We start from the raw sequence: 20,158 nt of genomic DNA on the forward strand, positions 1-20,158 counted from the left end.
AAATATCACCCTTTATTAAAAAAAAAAAAAAAAAACTAAACAAAAGTCCTTTATGAAATCAAATTATTTATTTAATTGCCTCTGTGAAACCTGACGCTCGGTAGTTTGGCGCCATCTCGTGGGGCCTCAGTGTATCTGCTCGGTGAATGGCTCCTTAGCAACCGGACGCCCGTGCGCATACTGATGCAAACACAGTCCTGCGCCTTAGAGCAGCCGGAGAGAAAACACTACAACTATTAAGGCTGTCGACTTAAATCATATATCTATACTAGAGTTTAACTGAATTCCGCTAAGTTACCAAAACAAGAAGCAATATGCAGCTTATTTACAGGTAAGAGTAGTACAAATTCATTGGCTCCTAGCATTCCTTGTTCTTCATTCCAAGTTCTTGCTTGCGTGTCACGTTACTTTTTCTATTTATTTGGCTAATTAACGGTAACCGTTAAACCGTTAAACTTTATTTATAGAGCGCTTTTCATACAAAAATGCAACACAAAGCGCACAAAACTGTTAGGCTACTTACCTTAAAAGGATGACGTTACCTTTTTTCCAAACATTTATTTTATATTTGCGTTTGTCAGACCTTTGGACAGGGTTGAAAAGTAAAATCCTCCACTGCTCTGACCATCATGAGCCACAATGAAAAACTGAAGTTTCGTGGTGATGATGAAGTGCTTAAGGAACTGGTGAGAAATGAAACCTCCTAGTTATATATCATATTCCTGATTTATGCAAGTCCTTCTTTAGTATTCTGAATGTTATCAACACAAGACTGACCCCTGAATTGTTCAATCTAACAGTGCAAGACCAATGGCATAGCTTATGACAAAATTGCACATGAAGGAACATCTGTCAACTCCCTGGAGATATTCTTCTCTGGTTTCCCACGCATGGTTGGACTTTCATTTTTCCCCAGACTTTGTCAGTTGACTATAGTCGGCCAGAGCTTGGAGATCATTGAAGGCTTGGAGGGCTGTCCAATGCTCCGTGATCTCTGGGTAGCTCAGTGCCATGTTAAGGTAAGTGGTAAATCACTCACTAACCGTTAACCTCCTTGTACTTATATGATCTAAATAATTGGCCCTCGCCACTAACAAAGTTAGAGGCGAGGGGTATTGTTCTTCGTCGGTTTCTTATAATTGGCCCGAGCCAGTAACGAAGTAACTGGCGAGGGCTATTGTTCTTAGCCGGTTTCTTTTTTTTCCTTGCAAACGATCGCGATTTTGGGGGCCTGAACATCGACGAAAAGTCCCCAAACCGGGATCCAGATCGACCGGTCGAAAAATTTGATAAAACGGGCATTGTGACAATGACCAAAGCCCCCCCCCACTCAACAGCACCCCCTTGAAATTTCAAAGTTTTGAAATGAATTGGAGGCTCAGACGCAAATTTTGGCGTAGGGTCACGAAATTCGGAACAGTGATAGAACTCAAGGAGACAAACATAAAAGCCAATCATAGTGCACCCCTATGACGAACAGGAAGTCGGCCATATTGGATCAAAAATTCAGCGCCATTTTGACTTGGGTGTCTACAAAAAGATTCAAGTCCCCGGGGTTTAGTCCAAATTAGCTCAGATTTGACATGTCACATCTACAGACATAAACAATCCGTGTATCATTCGTTCATTTGTTTTTCAATATAAAACCAAAAATAAGAAAACGAAAAAACAACAGTTTTCTTCGCTATTTGTCTCCAAAACCAAAATGAAAAAACGGATATTGATTCGTTTTTTCAGTTTTCGATTTTGTGTTTAAATGAAGAATGGAAAAAACGGATAACGGCCGTTTCCCGTTTACGTGACTTCCGTGACTGCGATGCCGAACTTTTGCACTGCGTACGGACTGAACTAGGACTGATCCAGGTCCGAGACCAGAGCGGGACTGAGACCGGGACCAGACCGGGACCAGAGCGGGACTGAGTCTCAGTAGCGCTCTGGTCCCGGTCTGGTCCCGGACCTGGTCCATCTGAACCAAAAGCTCTTAGTTCGGTTCGTTTTCGTTGGGGTGAAAGCGTCAGTCGGAGACTTTGCACCACCTCGGAATCAGCCGCGGTTCTTGAGCGCGGAGGACCAGAGCAGCTCGGTCTGGTCTCGGACCTGGATCCGTCCTGATTCAGTCCGTATACGGTGAGACTGGGACCAGACCGGGACCAGAGCGGGCCTGAGACCGAGATCGAGACAAGACCGGGACCAGACCGGAGGCTCAGAGCCCACGACAGGGCCGGAGCTCCAAGCTGAGGCTCGGACCCCATGGAGGCTCGGAGTCAAAGCTCGGAGTCCGGTCTGATCCCGGTCTCAGTCCCGCTCTGGTCTCGGTCTGGTCTCGGACCTGGATCAGTCCCGGTTCAGTCCGTATGCGGTGCAAAAGTTCGGCATCGCAGTCACGGAAGTCACGTAAACGGGAAACGGCCGTTATCCGTTTTTTCCATTCTTCATTTAAACACAAAATCGAAAACTGAAAAAACGAATCGTTATCCGTTTTTTCATTTTGGTTTTGGAGACAAATAACGAAGAAAACTGTTGTTTTTTCGTTTTCTTATTTTTGGTTTTATATTGAAAAACGAATGAACGAATGATACACGGATTGTTCGCCCGTAGCACGCCGGCGAAAAACGCCTTCATTTCCTGTTTCTTGGGTGACCTGTCACGGCCACAGGTATTGTCCTAGAGAGCTCAAATTCAAATCACAATTGTGTGATCCAGGCCTGAATGTAATGACATATGAAATTTAATAAACGTGAACTCTGTAGCGCCCCCTAGCATAGACATGAAACGTCAACATTATCGGATTTGGACCAAATTCGGGAATTAAATTCTGTGTATGATTACAAGCAAAAAAGTCTATTACGGACATGGGGCATTTTCCACGTTTGGCCAGCAGGGGCGCAAAGACTCCCCCCAAAAATAGTAAAAAAAATTATTACACACACAGGCTTAGTCCAATCGTGCTGAAATGTGAATCACTAATGCCTGATCACGGCCTGAATATAATACACTATAAAACATATGAAAAGTAAACTCTATAGCGCCCCCTAGCATAGACATGACATGTCAACAATTTCGGATTTGGACCAAATTCGGGAATTAAATTCTGTGCATGATTACAAGCAAAAAGTCTATGATGGACATGATGCATTTTCAACAGTTGGCCAGCAGGGGCGAAAAGACTCCCCCAACAAATAGTTAGAAAATGATTACAGACACAGGCTGAGTCCGATTGTGCTGAAATTTGAATCACTAATGCCTGATCCCAGCCTGAATATGATACACTGTAAACCATATGAAAAGTGAACTCTATAGCGCCCCGTAGAATAGACATGACATGTCAACATTATTGGATTTGTACCAAATTCAGGGAATAAGTTCTTTGCATGACTATGAGCAAAAAAATAAATAACGGACATGGTGCATTTTCCACTGTTGGCCAGCAGGGGCGCAATGACTCCTAAAAATATTTAAAGGTGCATTATGTAATGTGTCTAATGGACGAGCTGTCGGCCTGGGCGGATGTCGGGAAGAGAGGGTGACGTGCTGGGGCGGTCGCGAGTCCCCGGAGGTCGCGTGGGGGGGGGCGGTGCGCTGGGGCGAGGGCCACCATCGCCGCGCGCGGCTTTAATTCTTATTTTTATTATTATTATTATTATTATTTTCCTTGCAAACGATCGCGATTTTGAGGGCCTGAACATCGACGAAAAGTCCCGGGTATCAAATCGATCGGCCCGGTGAAAAATTTTATAAAATGGGCATCGCGACTGTGCCCAAAGCCAACTCCCCCCAAAAAAATAGTAAAACATTTATTACACAAACAGGTTTTGTCCGATCATGCTGAAATTTGAATCACTAATGCCTGATCACGGCCTGAATATAATACACTATAAAACATATGAAAAGTTAACACTATAGCGCCCCCTAGCATAGACATGAAATGTCAACATTATTGGATTAGCACCAAGTTTGGAAATAAAATTCTACGCATGATTACAAGCAAAAAAGTCCATTACGGACATGGGGTATTTTTCACAGTTGGCCACCAGGGGCGCAAAGACTCCCCCCAGAAATAGTAAAAAAAATAATTACATGCCCATGTTTAATCGGATCCTGCTGAAATTTGAATCAATAATGCCTGATCTCAGACTGAATATAATACACTATAAAACAGATGAAAAGTGAACACTATAGCGCCCCCTACCATAGACATGACCCGTCAACATTATTGGATTTGTACCAAATTCGGGAATTAAATTCAATCCGTGTATCATTCGTTCATTCGTTTTTCAATATAAAACCAAAAATAAGAAAATGAAAAAACAACAGTTTTCTTCGCTATTTGTCTCCAAAACCAAAATGTAAAAACGGATAACGATTCGTTTTTTCAGTTTTCGATTTTGTGTCTAAATGAAGAATGGAAAAAACGGATAACGGCCGTTTCCCGTTGACGTGACTTCCGTGACTGCGATGCCGAACTTTTGCATCGCGTACGGACTGAACTAGGACTGATCCAGGTCCGAGACCAGACCGGGACTAGAGTGGGACCAGAGCGGGACCAGACCAGGACCAGAGCGGGACTGGGGCAGACTCCAAGCTTTGACTCTGAGCCTCCGCGGGGTCCAAGCCTCAGCTTCGAGCTCTGGCCCTGCCGTGGGCTCTGAGCCTCCGATCTGGTCTCGGTCTTGTCTCGGTCTTGTCTCTGTCTCAGACCCGCTCTGGTCCCGGTCTGGTCCCAGTCTCAGTAGCGTTCTGGTCCCGGACCTGGTCCATTTGAACCAAAAGCTCTTAGTTCGGTTCGTTTTCGTTGGTGTGAAAGCGTCAGTTGGATGCTTTGCACCACCTCGGAACCAGCCGCGGTTCTTGAGCGTGGAGGACTGGAGCAGCCCGTCCGGACCTGTAGTCCACAGAACATTCTCACTTTCCCTGCACTGAACCAGCGCGGAGACGATGACACGGAACCGCTCGGACCGCTGGTCTCGGTCTCAGTTCCGCTCTGGGGGTGCACGCCGGGGCGAGGGCCACCATCGCCGCGTGCGACTTTAATTTATGTTTATGTTTCTTTTCCAGGATATTACTGGCCTAGAGAGCTGTTTACAACTGAAGAAACTTTATCTTTATGATAATCAAATTAGCAAGATACAGAATTTGCAAATGCTGGTCCATCTACAAGTCCTGTGGCTCAACAACAACTGCATCAGTGAGATACAGGTCCTCTACAGTGGAATGGTCTATTTTATATTGTCCCTTTGGTTATTGTTGTCTATTTTATTTCATGTTATACTGTACATTGTTTGAATTAGTTTTTGACTTCCATTTTAGGGGCTTGACAACCTTGAACAACTCAGAGAATTAAATTTAGCTGCCAATTGCATTGAAATGATTGGTAAGACTCATGCCATATGTCTTTGATAGTTCTAAAATGAATTTTTAAAAAGTAATAACTTTTCAGGGCGTCTGTTGGAGCCTAATGTTAATCTACAAAACCTCAACCTATCCGGAAATCGAATTAAATCATTTAAGGTAAAGTTGAATATCATTGTAACTGTTAAATTTTTTTCATCATCAAGGCATTGTCCAAAATCATCCCAGAACCAAGCCACATCCATCTAGAATAAGTCAGTTTGTATACTTTATTTTTAGAACCTTATATCAGTGGAAATTTGAAAATATACACTGTTAGATACTTTGGTGTAGTTTTATTTTAGTTATTGGTTGAGTAATTGTGGAGTAATTATATATCTGATACAAATATAGTATAGAGGCTATATATATAATTTGTAGAAGTTATAGAAGTTTCATTCCATTTGTTAAGGACACATTATTGTTCTAATACACATGTTCATTTATAATAGTGCTTCTAGTATTATAATTTCTTTCATAGCAAATGTTTATTTTTTTTGTCACAGGAACTGACCTACCTTGCTCATTTACCACAACTCACAGAGCTAGCCCTCAACGATCCAACTTCAGGTCCTAACCCAGTTTGTCTGCTGTGTAACTATGCAACACATATTCTGTATCACATGCCTGGCCTCCTTTGCCTTGATACCTATAGTGTGTCAAACAGCCAAGTCAAGGAAGTTGCTGAGGTAAGCTCTAATATGTTTTAATACATTTGGCTTTTGTGTTACTGTCCAGATTTGTTTTCTTTTTAGTCTACTGTACTAAAGAAAATGATGTATTACAACATGCGTGTGCGCATGGTTCAGAGGATGCTGGCAGAGACCGTGCACAAACTGGCAGAGAAAAAGCAAACTGTGCTGCAGATCCCTGAAGAAAGAATCAGAACGTTAACCTATTCATTCAAAATGTACTGTAGATTATATTTTCATTTTCCGTTTTAATGAAACCACATTAGTTGTTTTACAATTGCGCTGTTATGTGTCTGTGCAGCTGGAGCGAGAGCTCTCACGATTGGCTGGTGACAGCAAAGTATCTACAGGACTCAGCTCAGAGGAAGCCCTGTCTGTTAGAGTACACTCTGAAGGTCAAAATAATGGCATCAGTCTAGATTCAAATTTGGAAGAAGGAATTCTCCTGAAAATGACCTCAATAAGAGAGAGACTGGCACTGTGGGGCAAAAAGATGGATGAGTAAGATCATGTTATGGTTTGGATATATTTGTCTTGAGTCTCTGCCACTATTAATGCATGTTTTTCTTTTCAGAGTGGAAGCACTCCATGAGCGAGAGGTTGCTCATGTTAGAAGCTGTGTGGAATATGCCATCCAGTTTCTCTTGATGGAGCTAGAAAGTGTTGGAAACATTCGTTTTGAGGAAGGCTGTTCCGCCAACCCCTGGTACTTACTATGTTATGTAATGATTATAACCACTTTAAGGTCTACCTTCAGTTAACTTTTGCTTTTTGTTTTCAACAGGTTTTCTATCTGCTGTGACCTCCTTCATTTGCGCTTCTGTCACTCAGATTACAGGGCCTATGATGTTACTGGAGTAAAAATAAACAAAGTGATTCGTATTCACAACACTGCTCTGAGGCTTCGGTTTGAAGAGAAACTGCAGATGCTGCTCAATGATGAATCATCATCTCTTCCCCAGTGAGTCCTGGTTAGAGAAATAACGTCTTTACTGTAAAAGTATAGACCATAAACTGTGCTTTGTTAAACAGGAATTACAGACAAAGACTGGAATACTTGTTCTATGTCCCTAACCCAGCAAAAGTCCCTGAAAAGGAGGACCTTTTGCATATTTTAGAAAATGGCTTTAAAACTGCTGAACAATTTAAGGTATGTACAGTATGTATGTATTTAATGTTAGGTGGCTGGTCACCTTCAAAGTTCTGGAAATTATTTTTCCTCACTTTCACCTCAGTCAAACCATATCTGCATTTTATACATTTTTCAATCAACTGAGACATATTACAATAATGTGTTTTTGGTGGACAAACACAGAATTAATAAAAACACGCTAGAGCAGTTTCACAGTTGTAAATTCAAAGTTCATATTCAAATAAGACCATTGACCAGTGTCACACAAAACCTTAAGTGAAATGGAAAAATACAGTACATTAAAAATTTACCTCAATGTTAGAATAACTTGGAGTGAATAGAGTACATTTTGTTCAGTCATTTTGTCTAATACATCAATCAGGCTCTAGGAAGAGAAGAGGCTATTCCTTTGTCCAACAGCCTGTATTTCAGTGAACAGTATCGGATTGAGAGCGCAATGTCTGACACCAGTCACAGTTCTTTCCATATTATGGATGATAGCCTTCTCTGTCATGGTACATAACTCTACTCATTACTTTACTTTTACTTCACTTTCCTTGTAACGCAATGACTATAATACTAATCTTTGTTAAATATAGGCTGGGTTATACTTTCCAAAGTATTTCTTGGAAACAGCACACCAATAAGAAATGGTGAATCTGTGGAAAAAAACAACTACCCCACAGCCCATTCTGTGTACCTAAACACTGGCACAAAAAACAAAACAACCACCAAAGGTAAAAAAAAAAAAAAAAAAAAAACATGTCAAATCCACAAAAAGTACTACTTCTGTATTAAAAATTATAGACTTTATGTTTTTCTTCAGAAGTGCCTAGCTCTCCCAGAGCACACGGATCTGAGTCCTGTCGTCAACACAGAAAATGGTTCATATTTGACAATGAACTTGTTCTACCAGAGTACATCATATATTTTGAATATGTCACTACGGTAACTAGTTTCTGTAATGGTTTTAGTATTATTTTTATTAGGATCAATATTACAATGTAATGTTATTTCTTGTATCAATTACAATGTTCCTTTTTATTAGAATCAAGAAAAGACTAACCATATGTATAACACAGAGAAAAATAGTACTTCTCCCAGTGAGATAGTTGTGGACAGGGAAGTGCTCAATATGGAGCCAGTGCTGAAGGCACAGCCCAAACTGTTGAGCATGGATGAGAAGATGCTGCTAAGTGTGACTCAGGCAAATATGTCCAGTCAGATAACTGTAAGTTTCTGTGCAGTATCAATAAAATGTGTTAATATTATTGATCAAGTAATACAAATTGTAATTCCAGTGTTTACATAAATGATATTTGAGTATTAACTCTTCAGGTGCTGAACTTGCATGGCAACAGTCTGAGCAAGCTGAAGGAAATTAGTCGCATTTCAACTCTCAGGCACCTCTGTATCAGCTTTAATGAATTCACACGGCTGGATGACATTCGCAGCATGGTAAAGAATGTGTTCAATTCATAAAGTCAAAAACCCGATTCCAATTAGATTAAAATTATGGTTTATTCTTATCCAAATGTTTAATTTTATAATTTAACTTCAAATAAACCATTTATTACCATTTATTATTCATATTTCAGCATAATCTTGAGTTTTTGGATGCCAGCTTTAATCGCTTGGTTACCCTCGAAGGAATGAAGAACTTGCCAAAGCTCAGAGACCTTGATGTGCGGTGGAACAAGCTGACCAGGGCCAGAGAAGACACAATGGTTCTGATGAAACACACACCCGTTCTATTAAGACTGGACACAAGACACAACCCATGGAAAAGGGTTTGTGCTGAAAACAGACTAACCCATATCACTGCTTCATTAACATGGAGTATAACCTGTTGGTGTCTTACAGGCAAAGTCAGTTCGAAAGATCATATTGGCTGGTTTGAAGTCACTCACACGCCTGGATGATGAACTCATCACTGAAGAGGAAGCTACTGAGGCTGTTGGAGCTGCAGAGACAAGAATCACACAGGTTAATTTATTACACAAAATTGACTCTGTTGTGTTTTAAGCCATGTTATAACATTGTTACGCCATTAGAAACATAGCTGGAGTTGTGTTTTGTTTCATTCACACATGTTTGATTAACCATTTATTATTAGTCTGTGATGTCTGAATTTAGTCTCTTAGTCTGAATTTCATTATACTATTGTATAGTGACAATAAAGGCTGTCTATTCTATTCTATTCTATTCTATGTCATGTAACAGTAGTTTTCAAGTTACCAACTACCTTTTACCTTAAGTTCAGTAGAAATGGGACTATAGACATAATAAATAATAATAATAATAATAACAAATATTAAATCATATATATATTATAATAATTACAACACATATTAAACTTTTTTTTTTAATAAGATTGAGACTTGAAGACAAAAAATGAATCAAGTCATTATTTTTTTAGAACTGAGTAAACCAGAGTTTAAAAACACAGTGGAGCACTTCAAAGGTGGAACAGAGTGTTTGTTTAAGGGAGAAACCCTTAACTAAATATGCGGGATTGGTTGTCAATGATTCAAAACGCAACTCCTTGTATCTTTGTTATGCAGAAACAACATTATAACATAGATTACAATTTAACGTAATATAGGCCCTTTAATATTGAATGTCTTGTATTGTATGCTGTTTTTGTAATGTTTTCTGGTGCACTGTCATTACAGACTTGTCTTTTAGTGCACTCCTCTACAAATGCTGAACGCCCACGAAGCCTCAGTCTGCTTTCTACAGCCCACTTCTTGTGCGAACTCAGTCACAATATGTGGAACAGTCTTCAGCCAGACTGGATGTCTAAGGTGACTCACTGGTATTGTTTTAAGCCACTGTCTAGTATTCTTTATTTTGCCTTTTTAACTTGTATAATAGACAAATAAACTCATGTACTCATATGTTTTTAGATGAAACATTGCATATTATATTGAGTATGTATGTGCATGTTTTAGATATTCATAATTCACTATGGTTTTCTATTATATTTTGTTGTGCCTCGCCTCATAGATAACAGCTCTGAACCTTGATGGCTTGAGGATTTCAAAGCTGTCTAACCTTAATGGACTAGTAAACTTGCGCTGGGCCTCCTTTAATGATAACGACATTGCCGAAGTGGAAGGACTTGACTGCTGTCTGAAGTTAGAGGAACTTTCACTAAATGACAACAACATCACTACTGTAACTGGTGAGAGATATGACACATGAAGTATTATAGGTTCTATATTGACTTAAACACATGATTAAATCCCCTGTATTTGTTGTAGGTCTATTGAAACTCACTTCTTTAAATAGACTGAGTTTGGATGGAAATCAACTGACTTCACTAGAACCTTTGGTTTTGGAGCAGCTGTCCAGTCTCACTTTTCTCTCACTGGACAAAAACCACATCACTTCTCTCCATGGGATTCAGAGAGTCCGATCACTTTTGGAGCTGTACATCGGCAACAACCACATATCTACAACTCTGGATATCTTTTATCTGAAGGTCTGTTTTTGATTAGTTTTTTGCAATATTTCCTGTATATTGTTAAGTTATTGTATGTCTTTTCTTAGGGATTAACAAATCTCATCATTCTGGATTTGCATGGAAATCCACTGGTTGAGAAATTGGAAAATTATCGCATTTATGTAGTCTTTCAAATATCTTCGTTGAAAGCTTTGGATGGCATCGCTGTGGTAAGAGGTGGCAAAATTTTAAACAACAATTTGTAATTTATTTTAATATATGTTTTATTTTATAGGAAGAAACTGAATGTAAAAATGCAAAGGGCATGTTTAGTGGGAGATTAACATCGGACATGGTGTTTGAGAAGCTGGGCCATTCAAAGTACTCTGAAATTACAAATCTTTCTATGGTGTCCAACTCCATAAGGTGATTATCTGGGTTTACAAACAGAAGTGTAAATAACGTTTTGTAATTATTTTGTTTTCCTCTTTCCCAGAATGGTTGATTTGTCCCCAGCTGACTTGTTTGACGCCCTGCAACATATAAATCTGGACCACAACAACCTCACCTCCTTCTCTGGCCTCATCTACCTGCCTAATATAAAAGTAATTTAAAAAATACATCCATATGTGTTTCATGATGGGGTTTTAAAACATTGATTATTCTATTTTATCATACACAGTCTCTTAGTCTGAACTACAACCACATTGAGTCCATCTTGCCACGACGGAAGGCCCAAGCTCACCTGACAAAACGACAGCTTCTGCACAACAAAGTTCACTCCAGTGGTTACGGCCAGCAGAGACAGACCAAGAGCAACAGGTATTATGCTACTTACTTGTTTTCCTGGTCTTAATAATTCCTCACTGATATTTTTATGTTCTTCAAATATAAATCTTACTTTCAAGTTCAGATTAATATTGATGCAACCTACCACACTTTACAAACCAGGTTTTATATGTAGTAGAGTTATCAAAAGTATCGAATATCAGATACTAATTCATACTAAAACTAGTATCGAAACCAGAAAAGTCACATTTAAAGGACAGAAATGAACCTTTACTGAAAAGTGTAAGACCAAATAGACTAGTATACACTGATGGACCACTATAGAAATTGAGGGATTACATATAAGTGTTTTTGTTGATTATGGTATCAGAATTGGTTTTGAGTCTATTCCTTAGTACTGAAATCTGGTTTGAAATTGTAGTATCACTTAATTTTTTTATAAACACTAATACCTAATAGTTATTAGATAGACTGTTGTGACTGTGACTCTCCTGTATAATGCATAAACTCCATAATGGGGTCAAGACATCAGTCGACTGGATATGTTTTCATTATTTTCATTAACTTCAAGATTTGATTTTCCTTACCCTTGCCTTTATTAGTAATCTTTGTGTTCTCAGTTGATAGAACGTGAGTATTAAATTCTGTAATTTTGTCTTGTACCTTTAGAGGGCAGCATTCTCCAATCCACGTTTCCCCCTGCCTACGTTAATATTTAATCCTGACTGTGCCAATGTTATCTTGTCAAAATACTGTTTATATGTACAGTTAAATCTTATTAAAGCAATAATATAGGTGCAGAGCCAGAAGCAAAGCGCAACTGAGTAAGCATTTGGTACTCATATTTATCTCTTCGTAATGGACACATGACAGTGAAGACACTCTGTGGAAACTGTCAGCCATTATTCTTTCTTGCCTATTTAGTTGTGTAACCAGTAAAACCAATACAGTTTCATGTAGTCCTTTTGTGACTGTTCTCTTCTGTTATTATTCTGGAATTGTTGGCTTTTTTGGGGATTTTTTTTTTTTTTAGGTGTTTTGAGTTGTGACAGGTGAAATGAGGCGGCAAGAGAGTGCTCCGTGTTTCTTTCAGCACAGTTGTTACCACTGTTTTATTTTGTTATTCTTCTGGTGTTTAAGGGAAGCTGTACCCTTTGGCAGCCTGGAGCCGCTGATGGGGAGTCTGGAGGAGCTGCATTTGAGTCACAATGGCATCTCCAATATGGCCAATCTTCAGCTCAGCAGGCTCACCAATCTGAAGGCACTCTTTCTTCAAGGCATGTATGGTTGACATAGTGCCCCTCTCACAAAGCCTGTTATTATCGTCTATAGACAGTGAAAAGGCCCTAGACCTCCCATAGACGAGGGTCCACCTTAGACAAAATAACACATTTTAACAATCTCTTTATACCTTTGTGGGATTTTCTGTGGCTTTGTCCCACAAATACAATGCTTGATCTGAAAACTTGTTTGGTTCTTCTTTCTGAGGAAAACAAGCATGCCCTTGTATTTATTCAAAGCAACAATCTGTAACTTTCTGGAGGTGGCACATCACCTGCATGATCCCATGGATATATAACGTTAAAACCGTAAACATTCTCCATGGATATAGGATATATAGGAACAACATTTATATGGAGATTAGCAGGCTCTCCTCCAGGCCAAACAAGATTTTTATTTTTGACCTTTTTTGTGCTAAAAAGTTACGATCTGGGGCTTTAACCCTGACCCGAAGAATGTTTTTGATTACTTATTTTGTCTACAGGAGATAGTTCAATCCTTTACCAGCATTACCACAAACATCGTATGATAAGACTTTCACACATCTTAGAATGATAGAGCAGTCAGTTTACTTTTTTAATATAGTAGCATCAGAGCAACAGACGGTGTGGTAGCATACATTACACAGTTTGCATTCATAATTGTACTATTTATTATGTTCACATGAAATATTATTTCACCATTTTTTGTTCATAGGTAATGAGATCAGCCAGGTAGAGGGACTGGAAGGACTCCACCTTCTCAGAGAACTAGTGCTGGACAAAAATCTAATCAAAGTCTTTTCCGAGAACTCTTTTACTGGGCAGGGTGCACTTTTAGAACTTTCCCTGTCAGAGAACCGTGTCCGCGAGCTCAGCCACCTGGAGCACCTGACAGAGCTACGGAAGCTCTCCCTAGACTCCAACAAGCTGCAGGTACTCCTCTCCTCTGGGCCTGCCTTTTGTGTTTTATAAGCTTTCAGGGAATGCTTGAATGACTCACGCTGCACTGATTTCTTAAAGAGACCATCAAGGTCACAGTGCTACCAACTTTTACTGATTGCTTTCTGTGCTAAATGGGTCAGATGTTTGAGAATGCATTTTATTCAAATTGGAGCAGTATTACTTTTGGTGTTTGCAAAGTAAGACATGAAGTATAGTAATCATGAGTCATTACCAACCCGCTGTTGCATGCGAGGGGTAGCATTAAGCAGAATCAAGTTTGATTGAAGGTCACAGATGTATGTATGAAGACAGAGAGAGACAATCAGGATAACATGTAATCAGCCTCTCAGTCCGTATCTCCTCCTCAATGGGCACAAGTCATTTGCACTTTTATGTCCTGTTCTCCTTCACCGCCTTAATGTTTTCATGCATTCAATTAGGAAAAGACAGCAATCACCCAGCCCAGTGATTCTCCCAGTGGGGCCTCTTTTGAATCACAGCCAAGTTCAGTTCTAAAGCTCCCCCCACTCTGTGCTACTGTCCAGATTCTCATGAGATTAATACAGGCTCACACATGTAATCTGTGCCTCAGCTGTGCTGTCCATCATACACAAATGAAATGTGCTGCATATGGCACAGGTCTCCTCAACATACATTTGTGGACATGCCTATCTGCTCTTTGACAGGATACTGCAGAGTTGGAGAAACTAGAAGCCCTCCCTTCACTGACAGAACTTTGTGTGACCGGCAACCCTGTAAGTATTTGTTCTCCCCGCATAGGCCTGCACATACAAACATATGCACAGAGTCTGAGAGTATACAACAGACTTCACTGTTGTCACAGTATCTCTTTAATGTTCCTGGCTTTTTATTTTAAATTCTCAGCCCTTCTCAATCAAACAGAAAGATGGCTCGTAGGTACATTTCCTCTATACAGCTGCAGTATTTCAAATACTGCCTTGTATTACAGTGTACTGGCGATTGGCCATTTTTTGTTGCTTAGAAGCAACACTGACTGAATCAGAATGTCACTAAACTCCAGGTTCATGCCTTCATACGGGGGTTTATTTTTGTTATAATGAACAGTCTATTTTATATTAATATGTTAATTAGAAGCATGATGTTAGCACTGAGTGATTTTTAGCTGAGCAGAACCTGGGTGTTTTTTTGAACATTGTATAAACAGAGTAACTTAAAAAGAATACATATAACTTAAATAGAGAACAAGAGAAAATGTGTAAATTAACCCTTATGATAAAAGGGTATTAGCATGGTACGTTCAGCATTTTAGTACTCATAAATGTATTTCCATTATTTGTTGACCACATGATGCAGCCTCTGGTCTGCTTAACTGGCTGACATACAAATCTGTTGACCAAATCTACCAACAGCTATTGCATGCAGCTGATGATCGGGCCTCTTCTGGACAGACCTATGCACAGCTGTGGAGAACCTCTCTGTCTCACCCAGTCTCCTTGGGGGCTTAAGCCCAAGCCAAAAGTCACCCATGAGATAGTGTGTAACCCTATTGACCACATAAAATGAAATCATTACTTTTACTGTGACCCTGCCAATGTCAGGCCTCTCAGCTGAACTTCCCCTGGCATGCTGTCCTATTGTGTTGCTCTGAGTGGATGGCTGAGCCTGGTTTGAGGCTAAAGGCTCAGCTGAGCACAGACCAGTCAGATGGGTCTCTAACACTGGGGTTAAAGTTAAAAACTTACAAAACAAAAATAAAGTTACATTCACTCTCTCAATAAGAGACTTGAGGGTCAACGATCCTGTATCTCTGACCTGATTTAAATGTAATGCAGCTTTTAGATTAAATAATTTCTAAAGTCTAAATGCATTTGTGCTAGTGAAAGAATGAACCTAAGTATGTGTATGCAGGTGGCCCGTAGCTCTGTGTACAGAGCAGCCGTGGTTCTGCGCCTGTCACAGCTGCAGATTCTGGATGGAGTAGTCATAACTGTAGAGGAGAGGACCAGAGCCGAGCTGCTCAACACAGAGTCCTCGGTGAGCATCACTAGTAATTGTACTAGAATGTACGACCATTCCTACTTCAACTTGCCCACTTTTTTAACTACAACAGGGAGACTCTATCATGTAACTGCAGCACTGTCACTTTTGTAAACAGTGGGCTCCCATAAATCTGAATAACCCGATCAGTCTCAGCGAGTGTTAGTGATCCCATGCTGCTGTAATAAGAGACAGCACAGTAATTCTCTGGCAGCTCTGAATTCAAAGCAGCCTAAGCCTACTGGCATCATCCTGCTGATTAGATGAAATGTGCCTGGCCGATAATGCACCAGTAGATTTAGCCCCTATTAGCCAGGTCAACACAACCCCCTCTGCGCGTTGAGCTAAATGTGAGCATGAGAGCACAGAGTTTCCTCATTACAAATATAAACATTATACGCCTTATCGTACAATAGTAACTGCAGTTGCCACAAAGGTCTTATATCATAGAAATTGAATGCATATCATCTCTCACAGCCATGCCCACAGTTCAGCACTGAGATAAACCTGTCCGGACTGTTGCCACTTATGTCACGCAACACTTTAAGAACCATAACCACCATGAGCGGAGGGCTGCAGAACCTCATCCAAGGACAGGACAGTTCATTGACTGCTGCAGATGAGACCCCACAGCATCTCAGCTACAAATGTAAGTGTGGTATATTGAAGCACATAGTGTACACGCAATTTGAACCATGAATGAAGAGCTTGTTTCCGAAAGAACTGTTTGCCTTCTCCTGTTAACCACCTTTTCTCATTCGAATCTTAAACCATGACAGAGAAATAACTGCCTAGTTACATGCAGATGCTTCTGTATGATTTTCATTCCACAAAATGACATTTTTTGAATATATGGCCATTATTATTAGTCTAAATCTTCCCACAAAACTTGATAAAGTACAAAAAAGTATAAAGGTACAGGCCTTGGGATGGATTGGATTGAGGTCCAAACAAAAAAGAGGAAGAAAATTTTGCTCTTATTTGCACTGTGCAGCTAGGATATCATTGTATATTCTTATGTTGTACCCCTGAATGCCTTTTTTTATTATGCTGATTTGAACTCTGCGCGTGTATGATCCCAGATAAGAAGCACAAACACTGTAATCCAGCTAGGAGTGAGATGAGATCAACGTGCAGAACTGGAGGGAGCCTGTCCATTACTGGTTTAGCTATGACATATGCCCAAGGAGAGCAGAAAGGCAGGTCAGTTAAGTCCCTGCACCTGTCACAGCTGCAGATTCTAGATGGAGTAGTCGTAACTGTAGAGGAGTGGACCAGAGCCGAGCTGCTCAACACAGAGTCCTCGGTGAGCATCACTGGTAATTGTACTAGAATGTATGACCATTCCTACTTCAACTTGCCCACTTTTTTAACTACAACAGGGAGACTCTATCATGTAACTGCAGCACTGTCACTTTTGTAAACAGTGGGCTCCCATAAATCTGAATAACCCGATCAGTCTCAGCGAGTGTTAGTGATCCCATGCTGCTGTAATAAGAGACAGCACAGTAATTCTCTGGCAGCTCTGAATTCAAAGCAGCCTAAGCCTACTGGCATCATCCTGCTGATTAGATGAAATGTGCCTGGCCGATAATGCACCAGTAGATTTAGCCCCTATTAGCCAGGTCAACACAACCCCCTCTGCGCGTTGAGCTAAATGTGAGCATGAGAGCACAGAGTTTCCTCATTACAAATATAAACATTATACGCCTTATCGTACAATAGTAACTGCAGTTGCCACAAAGGTCTTATATCATAGAAATTGAATGCGTATCATCTCTCACAGCCATCCCAGATAAGAAGCACAAAACACAGTAATCCAGCTAGGAGTGAGATGAGATCAACGCGCAGAACTGGAGGGAGCCTGTCCATTACTGGTTTAGCTATGACATATGCCCAACGAGAGTAGAAAGGCAGGTCAGTTTAGTCCCAAAGATCACGTGTTATCAATGATCTTATTTTACATGACTATTTTTGATTTTTCAGATTCTTGAATGGTGCCAAACCTCCAAACGTGTAATTTGGTGTGTTTTGTAAAAATGTAAACTATCTGTACATTTAATAAAGTGAAAAATTGACAAGTCTGTTTTTACTTCAGAAGACTAGATGTGGTAATCTGAGGATGAAGGGTTTTAGTGTCATTCACTTTGCCTTGCCATTGGTGGCTCAAAACAGTAATACAAAAACACCACAGATGTAAGGGTGTGTGCGGCTGGCCTGTTTCATCCAGAGAGGTCAAATGGATCCCCAACAAGTGGATAATCCAGATTTAGCACACCTCTCTGTGGACAATAATCTGTCGATGCTCAGATAAAGATGTAATCTGGAGTACGGCCCTAATGCATTTTACAGACTGTATAATCATGTAGCCTCTTTTTAAAAGCTAGCAACTTTGGTGGAAAAGAGCCTCCTCCAAAAGATCCTCCCATAACAACTGTGTGTACAGTGAAATCTTTGTCCATTTGAGTTTTTACATTTCATTTAATCCCATTGAACCAATCCCTTACAACAAATATAAAGAAGGGCAATATGTCTTCCTCTTAAAGACTTTATGATTGTAAACCTTTGTATAGCGTGCAGAGAGTGTTTGTCCGTGGCAAAAGTGACAAGCTCTACCCAAACAAGCCCCTCTAATGCATGTACTTAACTTCACTGAATTTGTGTTAATTCCCAGAATTACGCACAGCTAATGACTGCTCCCGTGAGTGCACTGTCATTACTTTGCTCTGGCTGACATCAAATGGCAGCTGATGGACTCCAGTGAAAAAAGAAGCTAATGCACAGATTTGGATGCTCAGTGAGAGGGCTTGAATGCATTAGGTAATGCAAAGGATAATTGTACATGTCATAATTGTGTGGTAGAGCTGGTGTTGAATGAAACATCTTCACGTATAATACTGTATATAAAACAACATTTCTTTTTCAGATGTAAAATAAAAATTGTTCATGTGTTGCCTGATATACAAGCCTCTTACCACGCTGGGCTGCTGAGGGGAACACATTGTCAATAGGATGGATTGTGACAACCAGGTTTTGTTTTGATGTGCTCGAAATAGTGGCGGCCTCAAGAGGGAGCTGGTCTGAGACAAGAGAAGACTCCCTGCTCTCCTGTGTCTCCCGGCTGTGGATCTAATCTGCTGTGCTTGTTGGATTATATAGCCATGGACTCATATACAGTGAACACATGCTCTGTATGGGGCCATTAATACTGCTCTACTGCCCACATGTGCTGTGTGTGCATTTGGAACACCATTAGTCCAAGACTCTGAATAATTGCTCAATGAAGCGGTGGTTCCTGCTCAGGTTCTGTGTTGGGGGTTGATGGTGTTGGGATGATGATGCTTGATTGTTAACCCGAGGAAAAAAGGTAGCCTACATTCCAAAACAATATTTGTATTTGTAAGACCTGACCACACACACATGCACAATGCTTAATGTCAGCAGCTGATATAACATGTCCAAGTCAACATGAATCAATCATTTTCTTTTACAAAAGTACATATTATGTCTTGAGTTTATTTTTTACTGTCATAAACATCCTCCGTACAGAACCAATCTCGCTGTATTGCTTATCTTTTTGAAATGTGTCATTGAGTTATTGTTGCTGCTGTCATTTTCTTGTAATTTGTTTCCTTTGAAGCCGGCTAGTGAATGGAGCAAGTGATAAAACAGACAATTAGGATGAAATGTCAAACACATTTTATTTTCAGTACATTTGGGTGAAAGCACAACTCTCATCTCTGAACCTGCATGTCTTTTATTGCAGTGTTCAAGTTCTGCATCATTTATCATATTATTTCACTTACAGAAACAACAAGAAACACAAAAGCTGTTATTTCATGAGCTCTAATGGGCTGCCACCTGTAAACCTGTTTATTTTATTTTATTTTTTTAATAAAAAATAATACTCTACCAGTCAAACGTGTGGACACACCTTCTCATACAATCTGTAGGCTTGTTGCTGTAAGGGTTATGACTATGCCCTCTGTTACTGACACTGTTTAAGGCCTCTTGGATAGGCTTCAAATCAAAATCTAGCCCAAATCATGGCTCTTTGAATACTTAGGCTTATATATATTACAAAAGGCTCTGTTTACTACTTTCTATATTGTGAACCTACTGAAGATATCAAATTGCCTATGTGAAGCAATATATGGAATTATGTAGCAAAGAAAATAATGTAAAATAACTATAAAAGTTAAATGTTTAATAAACTATATGTTTTATATTTTAGATTCAGACCTTCAGACCACCCTTTGCTTTGTTGACAGCGCTCCAAACCCTTGGTCAGTCAGTGAGCTTCGTGATGAAGTCTCCTGAAATGGTTTTCAGTGTGCGCCTTGTCATTAGTAAAATGCCAAGAGTGCAAAGCAGTAAGCAAAACAAGGAACGGGGAATTTTAACATGTTATTTTCCTCATCAATCTTACTAGACGTTTTTCTTCTTTTCAACTGGGAGTTGAGTTATTTCACATTTTATTTTATTA

General features: G+C 39.9%; 1 protein-coding gene across 1 annotated transcript; it reads left to right on the plus strand.

The window, feature by feature from the left end:
• Positions 1 to 629: 629 nt before the first annotated feature.
• On the plus strand, positions 630 to 17,666 carry lrrc9 (leucine rich repeat containing 9). The gene is made up of 32 exons (XM_055160938.1): positions 630 to 686; positions 801 to 1,019; positions 5,056 to 5,196; positions 5,308 to 5,371; positions 5,438 to 5,508; positions 5,895 to 6,077; positions 6,144 to 6,303; positions 6,347 to 6,581; positions 6,655 to 6,786; positions 6,865 to 7,041; positions 7,113 to 7,230; positions 7,595 to 7,727; positions 7,812 to 7,949; positions 8,039 to 8,160; positions 8,261 to 8,443; positions 8,551 to 8,670; positions 8,811 to 9,002; positions 9,076 to 9,198; positions 9,888 to 10,019; positions 10,222 to 10,399; positions 10,479 to 10,699; positions 10,768 to 10,890; positions 10,956 to 11,086; positions 11,157 to 11,265; positions 11,343 to 11,482; positions 12,590 to 12,726; positions 13,427 to 13,644; positions 14,340 to 14,408; positions 15,544 to 15,669; positions 16,150 to 16,321; positions 16,755 to 16,991; positions 17,659 to 17,666. Exons 1-32 carry the CDS (start codon positions 630 to 632, stop codon positions 17,664 to 17,666), a joined length of 4,569 nt encoding a protein of 1,522 aa, XP_055016913.1.
• Positions 17,667 to 20,158: the final 2,492 nt, after the last annotated feature.

The sequence above is a fragment of the Boleophthalmus pectinirostris genome, unplaced genomic scaffold, assembly GCF_026225935.1.
Source record: "Boleophthalmus pectinirostris isolate CB_2022bp ecotype Guang Dong unplaced genomic scaffold, ASM2622593v1 HiC_scaffold_10, whole genome shotgun sequence".
Lineage (NCBI taxonomy): Eukaryota > Metazoa > Chordata > Actinopteri > Gobiiformes > Gobiidae > Boleophthalmus > Boleophthalmus pectinirostris.

Excerpts from the sequence above, each read along its gene's own strand:
- lrrc9 (XM_055160938.1), top strand. The coding sequence starts at position 630 with ATGAGCCACAATGAAAAACTGAAGTTTCGTGGTGATGATGAAGTGCTT. Across the intron at positions 5,372-5,437 it reads CAATTGCATTGAAATGATTG|GGCGTCTGTTGGAGCCTAAT; the intron begins GTAAGACTCATG and ends ATAACTTTTCAG. Across the intron at positions 11,087-11,156 it reads ATGGTGTCCAACTCCATAAG|AATGGTTGATTTGTCCCCAG; the intron begins GTGATTATCTGG and ends CCTCTTTCCCAG.